At 42.6% G+C, this 11520-nt stretch overlaps 1 protein-coding gene across 1 annotated transcript; it reads left to right on the top strand.

The window, feature by feature from the left end:
- The first annotated feature begins 1374 nt into the window (after positions 1-1374).
- LOC132818990 (V-type proton ATPase subunit G 3-like) lies at positions 1375-11300 on the top strand. The gene is made up of 3 exons (XM_060830201.1): positions 1375-1519; positions 5477-5577; positions 7524-11300. Exons 1-3 carry the CDS (start codon positions 1438-1440, stop codon positions 7701-7703), a joined length of 363 nt encoding a protein of 120 aa, XP_060686184.1. The 5' UTR covers positions 1375-1437; the 3' UTR covers positions 7704-11300.
- The last annotated feature ends 220 nt before the right edge of the window (positions 11301-11520 follow it).

Below are 11520 nucleotides of genomic sequence, written 5' to 3'. Positions count from 1 at the left end.
ACAGAGCCCTGTGAGAAGGCTAATGTCCTTCTCCATTCTGCCAGAGTCAGTACCATCATCATCTTTCCAATATCTCATACTCACTCACTCTCTCCACTCCTGCACCCATCAACCAACGAGGTTCACACTCAACCACATTCACTATTGCCTGCAACACGTTCCATCACTCACTCCCACTCACCCCAATCCCCAAACTGCACTAAGCCTGCATACTCTCTGTGCTAAGAGAAAATGAAGACTGCAGATGCTGGGGATCAGAGTCGAAGAGTGTTGCGCTGGAAAAGCACAGCCAGCCAGGCAGCATCTGTGGAGCAGAAGAATCGACACTTTGGGCATAAGTGTTTCGGTCCCTGTGGACATGTGCCCCAACAGTAACAGCAGCACCAACTACCTGCATCATTTGTAATATCCACCTCTCTCTCATTCCAGGAGGAAATCTATTTGCGAAAGGGTAGACAGTGTCAAGAGAAATAGTGTGCTGCCTACCGTACAGCTCCTCACTCTTTATGAGAGGATCCTGACTCTAACTGCCCTGAGCAAACCCTGAACTGGTATTGGAGGCTGCCCTGACTTACTGTGCCAAGAGCCCCCGAGCAAAGGCTTTCCCCCTTGACTTGACTGAGGTCTATCAACAACTGATGACAGGCTTCCTGGCTTTCTGTCTGTGTGAAACAAGTAGGACAAGGGAACAGAAATAGGAGCTTGCTATCTCTGGTTGGAGATGCTCAGGTTTCCAACGTGGAGGCCATTCAGAGTTAGTGATGCATTGAATCCACCCGGCGGTGGCTTTATCTTGGTTTCCTTGCTGAATTTGCCTGGCGTTGAGTTTTTTCTCTGCGAGTTTGATAAAATGGAAGTCTGAATGTTAATGAGGTGAGCTGTGGGGTTAACAAGGCGTTCAACACCCAATAATGACTGTCAATTGGCTTCTTTGCCAGCGCCGAGCGAGAATCTTGCCCGGTCACTTGTAGAGAGCATATAAGATGGTGCGGGGTGATCTTGACGGGAACGTGTGACCTACTGCACTTGCTGTCTGCTTCTGCCACCCATCTCACCACAGCCCAAGTCGCTCAGACTACCGTAAGATTTCTCTGACTTTTTGACTCTATGGGAAGTAGGTAATGGGACTCTGGAAACTGTTGTTTGGATTATTTCTGTTAATAGAGATTTTTTGTTAATTTTTTTTTCAGGTGACTGTTATTGTTTTGTTGAGATAACGGATAAGGATCACTCCAATTGGAGATCTACTCTGTTTGAGTTGGCAGCAACTGACTGAAAGCAGCCAGTGACTGGAGCAGGCTGTTATCATTCAAGCTATACCTAGACTGCTTTTGTTGTGTTGAGCAACAGCCAGGTATCACAGTCATCAAGATCCCTATAAATGTGGATGGGAGACTCTGATCAGCACTGTCACTGAGAGCCAGCACATATGGAAATATGACCAGCCACTCCCAGGGAATTCATCAGCTTTTACAAGCTGAGAAACGGGCCAAAGAAAAGTTAGAGGAAGCCAAGAAGAGTGAGTAAACCTAACTTACTGATCATTTCTGGTAGTCAAGAGCATGAAAAGTGGGTTCACTATATTGTGGAATCAAAGCACAATGATCACTGGGTTGGAGGAAGATTTATTAAGATTTTAAAAACTCTTTATTAATCGGAGCAACATAGACCATGCTAAAACAAAAGAGTTTGTTATAGATGTACATTTTATTCCACTTCATTTAGGAACTCAGACTTGTATCTTTGTCCCTGCCTTAATCGGAGACATTTTACAATGCTGCAACTATTTCACTTGGGAGTGAAGTGAGGGACACATCTAAGGGGTGGACATGCCCTGTCACAGACCTTGCAGGGAACGGCACACACGGTGCTAGAAAAGGCATTGAAAACAAATGAATAATTTAGGGTGAGCTCTGTTTTCTTTGTTAACACTGCCACCGTTGGATAAACACATTGCTGAAATACTGCTAGCAGCAACCTTAGGTTAAACAATGCACAGTCACAGTTGACTTAGGTACCTGAGCCAACGGAGGGCTGGAAAATCATTGGCGTTTCAGGATCAATATCTCACATGGAAAACGGTGTAAGGAAGTACTTTAACATCAAGGGCACCTAGGTCACAACTCAGGTCTCCCACGGGGCAGGCCTTAATAGTACACCAGATCATCCCAGACAAGGTTGTTCATGGAGTCGTTCTGAATTATTCCAACCAGAAAGAGCCTCTGTCCACTTCAAATGTTCCTTAAACGGGGTTTCCCTCCACAGACTCACTCAGGAAGTGTATTTAGCCCTCTCTGTGTGAGGGGATGAGGTGGAATTTTACCCACATTAACAAGAAACATTATTTTCATTAAAGGTTAAAATTCCGTACCACTTTATCCTTTAACCTAAAAAAGTGACAGGGGCTTTCCTTGTAATTTTTTTCTTGTAACCCTCTTCAAGACACTGACTCCTGCTGGGGTGAGGGCTCTATGGGTGCCAGAATCCCAGCTGTAGCGAGGCACTGAGAGTTGGCAGCCTGTAGGGAGGGGGTGTTGGGGGAGGAGAGCACAGCGGAGGCCAAACCCATCCTCCCTCCACACTGCACAGCAGTGTTTTTCTTCCACCACACCCCCCCCCCTCCACTGTTGGGGGAGCCCAGCAGGGACTTTCTGGCTCGGTTCCTGCAGCCAGTACCTCCCTGTGCATCACTGTCCTCCTGGAAGATGAAATGCTGGTGCGTGGATTTCAAGTGAAGGGGCACCAGCCAGTTTAGAGCACCCCTACTGCCAGCTTGCCTGGCATCAGTCACCTCAAAGGCAATAACATGTTAAACCTTAGACCATCTGGTCACATGGCTGCATCATTTGGTTGCCTTTAACCAAATGAGACCAGTCGAAGGAGGCGCAGATACTTTCAAGACAATTTTTGTCTATCTTAAGAAGGTTATTGTGTTTGCGTTACATACACTTTTATGTTTAGTGATTTAAACGTTGATTTTTCTTTGTTCTCTCATTCAGTTAGTCTACTTCTGTTAAGCATAGTCCCAAGTCAAGCAAAGCATGTATTTTATCAACAGTATAACTGAAGCACTCTGAGTGGGGTCAGACTGAAACTGCACTCAAAATATACTAGTTAGGTGTCAGATTACGATAGATCAAAAGAGGTATCTTAATGTAATGAGTACAGTTTAAATCACAAGCATTAAAAATGTGTGTGTAAGAGTTAAAACAAAGTTCAAGGTTAAGTGCACTCATTGACACTGACAGAGCAACTGTGGTCATTTGGCATTCACTCCCTCACTGGCCAATTGATTAATCTGGACCATGTATACTCAGCATGAGCAGGCCCACAGAAAATGTGAGACCTTGAGAAGTGGCAGCAGTTGGGGTTTCGCACTTTGAAGATGTCAAACAAAATGCCGAAGTTGTGTTCAGACAGTCCAGCTCCCCTGGCCAATCACTGCCCACTTCCTCCTCACCCCACACAGCTTCATGCTGAGCCTGCTAACAGCTCAGGGTTCTCCTTTGTGCAATGCAGAGTCCAACTAGATAACCTTGTCAACACACACATGTGGCATGAATTAAAACAATCTGTCTGTGTCTGATTAAAACAACAACATGCTTCTCATCAAGAAATAATAGAAACATCACAGAAAATGCATCAGGGGAACAGGCTTGTTTGCTTGGATCCAGCCCATCGTCCAAACGTGCAAGATTTTCATACTGAACTCTGAACTTAAATGTGGCCATTTGGCATTCATTGCCCCATTGGCCAATTGATTAATCTGGACCGTTATATTCGGGATAAGCAGGCTACAAAATAAACCCTTCCATGCCATGTCTTGGCTGAAGCAATGTTTGCAAGGCAGTCTGTGGGACTGGAATGGACTCCCAGCTCTGGATCTGTCTGAATTATATCAGGTCCAAAGCTGAAATACCAACAGTCTTCCACTTGTGTGCAATAGAGTGAAATAAAGGTGTAAATGCTTGATGACTATGTCTGTCACAAAACAAGGCATGGATCAGTTACAGCTCATAGAATGCAATATATCTCATTGCTCAAAAGCACGTCATGCCTATTATCTAAGTGTTTGGCCATGAAAGTATTTTTTTTGTGAAAATTCAACCAGAATATTATTTGTTGGAATAATATGTGTCCAGTGCTCAAGGCAAGATGAAAACTGCAAAAGGATTGATCGAGGACATAGGTCTGCAGAGTCTAGAAACACATGGTCACAGATACAGAACAAGGCTCAGGCAGTTAGTGGAATTCTCTCTGTCAAAAGGTTTGTGATTATTTGGACCGTTCTATACAGAGGGGCTGTGTTTGCCGAATCACTGGGCATGTTCAAGACCAGGATGGATGAATTTTTGGATCCTAAGCGATATAAGGATAGTGCTGGGCTGAGAAGTTAAGGTCAAAAATGAGCCCTGACCTTATTGAACAGTTGAGCAGCTCAAAAGGCCATTGCTACTTCTCATGCAGACTAAATTGATATATATCACATGAAGAGTAAGTGTATGCTGGATAGTAACCAAGGAATAGTTTGAAATATGCAGTGCTTTCTCAGAATGCTTCTGAACTCACCATCCCAATGAGGATCCTGAATTGTACATTGAAGTTAGGCGAACATTTTAAATTGGATCTTTTTAATGCTTCTATGTCCCTATGGAAGAAATAAGAACATGTTCAAAAATCTTTCATTTACGACCTCCTAAAACAGTGCCCTCATATGATAATGGGTCCACACTTGAGAAGTAGAGAGTTGTCTCTCTTGGGCAGCACCAATAGTGATGCTGTTAACCTAGGCTTTAGGAGGTGTAGAAAAACCACTTGCCCCCCACATCTCCTCGCTGCCTGCGTCATCATCACCCACTCTCGCCACTTCCCACCAAACCACTGTGGAAAATCATTTGTGTGAAAAGGAGTGAGCAGCAGCGAAGCCCCCTTTTTAGCCTGCTTCAGGCTAACAGACAGAAGCATTGGACCTAATAAGCCACTGTGATCCCTGCCTGTTTAATGGCATACACACTTATCAGGGCACATTCCGATTCCTGCAGTGGTTTCTGATAACCTGCCACCATTGTTCCAACTGCTGTGCTGAACATGTCATAAAGACATAACTGCACATCACCAGTTAGCACAGTGCAGATTCCTGAAGCTCAGTACTGCAATGAGGAATTCAAAAACAAACAGGCAAGCAATCTTCTTCAATTAGATTTTGCACTTTTGAAACCGAATGAAAATTGTGCACAAAAATTGGAATGGATGTGGAATCCAGGAAGAAAAAAAATCAATAAAGCTTTGAAGAGAAATCTTTTAGACACAGGATGACGTAACTCACTTGAGCCTTATTAATCAGTCCAGCATCGTCCGACGGTTTCTTTTCTTGCAATCCATCGATTCCCTTTTGTGTGCGATGTTTATTAGATTGGTGGCACAATTGGTATCATAAAATACTTATCAAGCATTTTCATTGTGAATGTTCTTCCAGGGAAGGGAAGACGGCTGAAACAAGCAAAGGATGAGGCACAAGCTGAGATAGATCAATATCGTCTGCAAAGGGAGAGAGAGTTCAGACAAAAGCAAGACTCTGTATGTATCAATGCAAATAAGTGGGCTTGATTTAATTGCTGCTTCTTTGGACCATAATTGTTAGAATCAATAGTCACAAATCAGAAGTCCCTGCACACAGTGAAAAAAAACAATGGGATTTAATCCATTTCTGGTCAGTCTTGACCCAATATGAGGTTTGTGGAGTTATCCTCAGTATCACAAACAGAGATATGAATACATTTCACTGTTGGTGATAAATCAGAGCTCGTTTTGCGTATGTCATGATTTTATGTTCTGGAATCATAAAAATTCCCAAAGTATCAGATGACACCATTGAAAAATGTGTTTGCAATGCCTGCTTTGGGAATTGTGCTCACTACCACCCCACAGTGCCAATCCCATCGGGACATGGAAAATTGGTGTGCAGGGATATATTCTACATGGGGACAACAGGCAATCATGCCACACACTGAATGGATCATTGGTCCCTGATGGATGGGGTTGCATGTGAGAGAGACAGATAGAGAGAGTCAGAGAGAAAGAGTGAGTGTATGTGTCTGTGTGCAGGTGTGTGTGTGTGTGTGTGTGTGTGTGCGTGAGAGAGAATGTGCAAGTGAGGGTAAGTGTGTGTGTGTGTGTGTGTGTGTGTGTGTGTGTGTGTGTGTGTGTGTGAGAGTGTATATATGTATGAGAGTGCAAGTGTGTGCATTGCGGTGAGGGGGGAGGGAAGAATCATGGGGGTGGAAGAGAAGATGATAAGAATTCAGGGGGGCAATCTGTTAAGACTTTTTAATATTAAACCTTCCTCCCAGTTGAGCCTTTCTTTCAACCCTCAGGTGGAGCCCACTCATTATCATCTAAAGGACAGAATGTTTCAAATCATTTGCATCTCAGTTTCCTCTCCCTTCTGCAGGAATTGAGGCTACCATTTTCCCAGGGCCCTTCTTGGTGCACTGGCTGTCAAAGCTGTAGTTTATGATGGACACGGGTCGAGTCCCTGTATGGTTTGCTGGGCTAGTACTGGAGCTCTGGCAGGAATCCAGCAGGTTATTCCCATGATAACATGGGTGTTTCAAACATAAACCTTAGAAAAGATACACTCCTGATCGTCCATTGAGGAAAAGCCCTGCCTGTCATGGTGCAAGTTCAGACTGACCAGCGAGGACATAGCATTGATATTTTGACCAAGAGTGGCACATTGGTTATCACCGCTGCCTCACAGCACCAGGGACCCAGATTTGATTCCAGCCTCGGGTGACTATCTGTGTAGAGTTTGCACATTCTCCCTGTGTCTGCGTAGGTTTCCTCTGGGTGCTTCGACTTCCTCCCACTATCCAAAGATGTGCAGCTTAGGTGAATTTGCCATGCTAAATTGCCCATAGTGTTCAGGGCTGTGTAGGTTAGATGCATTAGTCAGGGGAAATGTGGAATAATAAGACAGGGGAATGGGTCTGGGTGGGTTGCCCTTTGGAGGGTCAGTGTGGACTTGTTGGGCCAAATGGCTTGTTTCCACGCTGTAAAGATGCTATTATTCTATGAAGCCAATCTATCCAAAGCTGTGCCAGAACTGGACTTCCTGCCTCTGTGCTGGATGGGCAAGTAGGGATGCCAATCAAAGTTTCCTCTATATATTTGCACATATGTCAAAGTACATATACGTGGTCACAAGAGGACAGGATCAGGATCCCCCTCTCATCTCACCCCAAGAGAACATCACTTGACTAATGATACATTGCCAATTATTATTCAGCCACAAGCATAAAGCAGGCCATCTTTTGTAAAGTATCCACAGTACTTTAGAACCTTATCCTTGTATATTCAGTAGAGGAGCTTGCGAAGGAAAAAATTAGAGGGAGAAGCTGGAATCTTGAATGTGTATCCTGTAAATATCATAATTTCACGAACTGTTTCCAAAATGTTTCAAATGGAAAAATCCAGTGACGTGCCCTTCTGTTTACAATAAACATGTCTCTGTTTTATCTTAGATCATGGGTTCTCAAGGTAACCTTTTAGTCAAAGTGGATGAACAAACCAGAGCAAAGATCAATGGGCTCATAAGCAACCACGAACGGAATAGTGAGAAGGTTCTGCAAGATCTCTTGGGGATTGTTTGTGAAATCAAACCGGAAATCCATATTAATTTTAGAGAGGCAGGCTCCCATTGATGGGATAGACAGCGGTGAATTAAACTTTATCACACTATAAATGTGGTATCATTGAAGTTAACTGACATTGGATAATTTGCATTTTTCATGAAAAACAATGTTGATACTTTTTTTTCAACTAATCATCTTGGGACATTTTCTTACAATATAAATACGATGGCTACCTTTATTCACCCCCCAAATGCAGTTAGTCTCAAGAGAGTATGCTAATCTACCCCCCCTGAAATCGCGTTACCTATCTAACTTCCTTTACAAAAGGGAATGTAGGGACAGAATGACCATACAGCCTCTTGAGGCTGTACCACCACTTAGTTAGAAAATGGCTGATTGGTATCTAAATCCAAAAGTTGGTGTGGAAAAAATTCTGCTGCGGTCAAACTGATTGATCTTTGGTCTGATTAGATTAGATTAGATTACTTACAGTGTGGAAACAGGCCCTTTGGCCCAACAAGTCCACACCGACCCTCCGAACAGCAACCCACCCAGAACAGTTCCCCTACATTTAGCCCTTCACCTAACATCTCGGGGAATCTTGCAAATACCAGAAACAGTCAGAAAGGGAAAGTTTGTTTGACATCATTTGAAATTCAGGTTCATAGAACATAGAACATTACAGCACAGTATAGGCCCTTTGGCACTCGATGTTGCACCAACCTGTGAAACCAATCTAAAGCCCACCTATTCCATCATCATCCATTTGTTTATTGAACGACCATTTAAATGCCCTTAATGTTGGTGAGTTCACTACTGTTTCAGGCAGGGTATTCCATGCCCTTACTACTTTACAAGTACAGAAACTACCTCTGACCTCTGTCCTATATCTATCACCCCTCAATTTAAAGCTATGTCCCCTTGAGCTAGCTATCACCATCCAAGGAAAAAGGCTCTCACTGTCCACCCTATTTAATCCTCTGATCATCTTGCATATCTCTATTAAGTCACCACTTAACTTTCTTCTCTCTAACAAACACAGCCTCACATCCCTCAGCCTTTCCTCCATGCCAGTCAACATCCTGGTAAATTTCCTCTGAACCCTTTCCAATGTTTCCACATCCTTCCTATAATGCAGTGACCAAAACTGTACACAATACTCAAACAGCAGCCACATTAGGGTTTTGTAGAGCTGCAACATGACCTCATGGCTCTGAAACTCAATCCCTCTACCAATAAAAGCTAACATAACATAGCCTTCCTAACAACCTGGGATCAATGCACATGGACACCGAGATCTCTCTACTCATCCACACTACCAAGAATCTTACCATAAGCCCAGTACTCTGTATTACTATTACTCATTCCAAAGTGAATCACCTCACACTCTTCCACATTAAACTCTATTTGCCACCTCTTAGTCTAGCTCTGCAGCTTATTTATGTCCCTCTGTAACCTGCAACATCCTCTGCATTGCCCACAATTCCACCAACTTTAGCATTATCCACAAATTTACTAACCCATCCTTCTAAGCCCTCATCCATGACAAACAGCAGTGATCCCAAAACAGATCATTGCAGTACACCACTAGTAACTGACCTCCAGGATGAATATTTGCCATCCACTATCACCCTCTGTCTTCTTACAGCTAGCCAATTTCTGATCCAAACTGCAAAATTACCCTCAATCCTATGCCAGATTCATGTTGAGAGTCATCATTAGGATTCCCAACTTTGGTGGAATGAATTTAAAATATCAGCTTCAATGTTAGGTATCACTTACAATTGTTCACCTGTAAAAGAAATTCACTAAACAATTAAACTAAGTGTGACTGAGAGGAAAGATTTAATAGGGACAGAAAGGGCAATTTTTTTCCCCCACAGAGGGTGGTGCATTTATGGATGAGCTGCCAAAGGAAGTGGTCGATGCTGGGACAAATTTAAAAGGCATCTGGATGGGTACATGAATATGAAGCGTTCAGAGGGATATGGGCCTAGTGTTGACAAATGGAACTAGATTAATTTAAAATATCTGGTCAGCACGGATGAGTTGGACTGAAGGGTCTGTTTCTGTGATTTACATCTCTATGACTTTATGACTAACTTGTTAGTTACCATTCTCACATATTCTAATATAAACAAATTGTTAGAAAATTGTGTCTCAATCTGGCGCCCAGTGATTGTCGTCCATATTGACATCCAATAGAATGTTAGCTGTAAACGTGCAAGTTTTGAATTTTTTTTAGATTAGTTTTCCAAAATTTCAATTTGATTCGCTTCAGTTGTTTTGTATGCGGGAATGTAGCCAGGTTCAGTTCCCAGAATTTGAGTTATCCTCTTACACTTAGAACCATACTTCCAACTAGTGACAGATTGTACATTTTCTGTGCTCTGCATGATCACAGTTTGACGCTTTTGACAACTGGGCCAGGTTTCTGTGTTTGTGGTGCTGAATTGTTATCAACCAACGGACAGGCTTTCAGGGAAGTTGCAATAACCCAGACCTTTTAAAGCTGGAATCATATTTCAGCGATTAATTTGTGGCACCTCTTTTGGCCTCTCTCGAAAATATTTGAATATTCTCAAGTTTAGGATTTGAGAGACCCGTGCCTTCTGACTTTTCTAAGTCATCAGCCTACAACTGGGGTTAATAGCTGAATGGTTGAGTAAGTCTGTCACTGGGAGAAGGGAGCAGGTTTCACAGTTTACTTGGCATGAGTCAGTTCATGGGCACCAGCTAAAACAGTGCCAGATCAAAAGTAGTTTATACCTTGCATGGCCCATTTTGGTTTACAGTTACCAGTTGCCCTGGTGACATCCTCTCAACAGCCCAGAGATGCATCAGCAGTGGCTGGTTTTAATTTGCTTGTATTTCACCCTCTCAGGTGACATTTATTTCTTTAGTACCAGGGGAAAAGCTCAGCTTTGATGTGAACAGGACACAAATAGCCCATCCGCATCAAGCACTCATGATTTACATATTAATTAGTTATTATATGAAACAAGAGATGGACTGAGATACTCATGTGCTTGAGAACTGAGGTTACGCGTTCCTGCTTATTTTCTGTCTTTTTATTTAAATATCAGAAATACAAATGCAAATAGCTGCAAAAATAGCAAAGCGAAAGCCTTTGAGAATAGAGCCCTCTGTGCAGCAGGTAATCAATTTAAACTGTTTGATATACTCAGATAAGCTGTTGTAATGAGTTCTTTTTTTCTCTCTGTGGTACTTGGAGTCAATGTTTAAAAATGGGATACAAATCAAAATGTCACAGCAGCAACTCATTTGTGAGTTTCAGTTTCATTCCCTTAATAACCCAACATAAAAGATGCACAATCCTTTATCAAGGAGATGGGAATCCTATCAATTCTGTGGTTTATCTCTTCGAGGTACAAAGTAGTAATTTGTGACCTTCCACTGGATCACAGCGATAATTAGTGAAAATGTGTGAATTAAGTTATCTTAACAGTCTGCTAATGTTCACATTGAGCAGTAAATTACCTTGAAGCACTTCCCAAATGCTAGTTTATTTCTGTCAGGCAAAGGTGTATTTTGAAACCCAATTGTTCTCATTTCTGTGAAGGCAATTATGCTTATTTTCGTGCATAAATCCCCAAATGACATGACTGAAGTTCAACTTCACAATAAAAAAAATTGAGAACACAATTATTTATGCTGCATTCCTCTTTCTTGTAACTCGACTGAGTAAGTCCCATATCATCAAATTTGATGCCGTCAGTTCAAAAACCCCTCAGTATGGTTTTACTGCAGTCCTGTAACTAGAGTTGACTGGCCTCGCCTATCAGCACCTGCACCTCCAAATCAGAAGGTCAAAGGCCTACTTCAGGATTTCAGTACAAAATCAAGGCTATATGGAGGAAATAAT

Source organism: Hemiscyllium ocellatum, chromosome 9, assembly GCF_020745735.1.
Source record: "Hemiscyllium ocellatum isolate sHemOce1 chromosome 9, sHemOce1.pat.X.cur, whole genome shotgun sequence".
Lineage (NCBI taxonomy): Eukaryota > Metazoa > Chordata > Chondrichthyes > Orectolobiformes > Hemiscylliidae > Hemiscyllium > Hemiscyllium ocellatum.
Note: the sequence above shows the minus strand (reverse complement) of the source record. Positions and strands in the feature narration are given on the sequence as shown.

Bases quoted from the DNA above. Each gene is read 5' to 3' on its own strand.
- LOC132818990 (XM_060830201.1), top strand. From the start codon at position 1,438: ATGACCAGCCACTCCCAGGGAATTCATCAGCTTTTACAAGCTGAGAAA. The intron at 1,520-5,476 runs GTGAGTAAACCT...ATGTTCTTCCAG, and splicing joins GTTAGAGGAAGCCAAGAAGA to GGAAGGGAAGACGGCTGAAA. The intron at 5,578-7,523 runs GTATGTATCAAT...GTTTTATCTTAG, and splicing joins TCAGACAAAAGCAAGACTCT to ATCATGGGTTCTCAAGGTAA.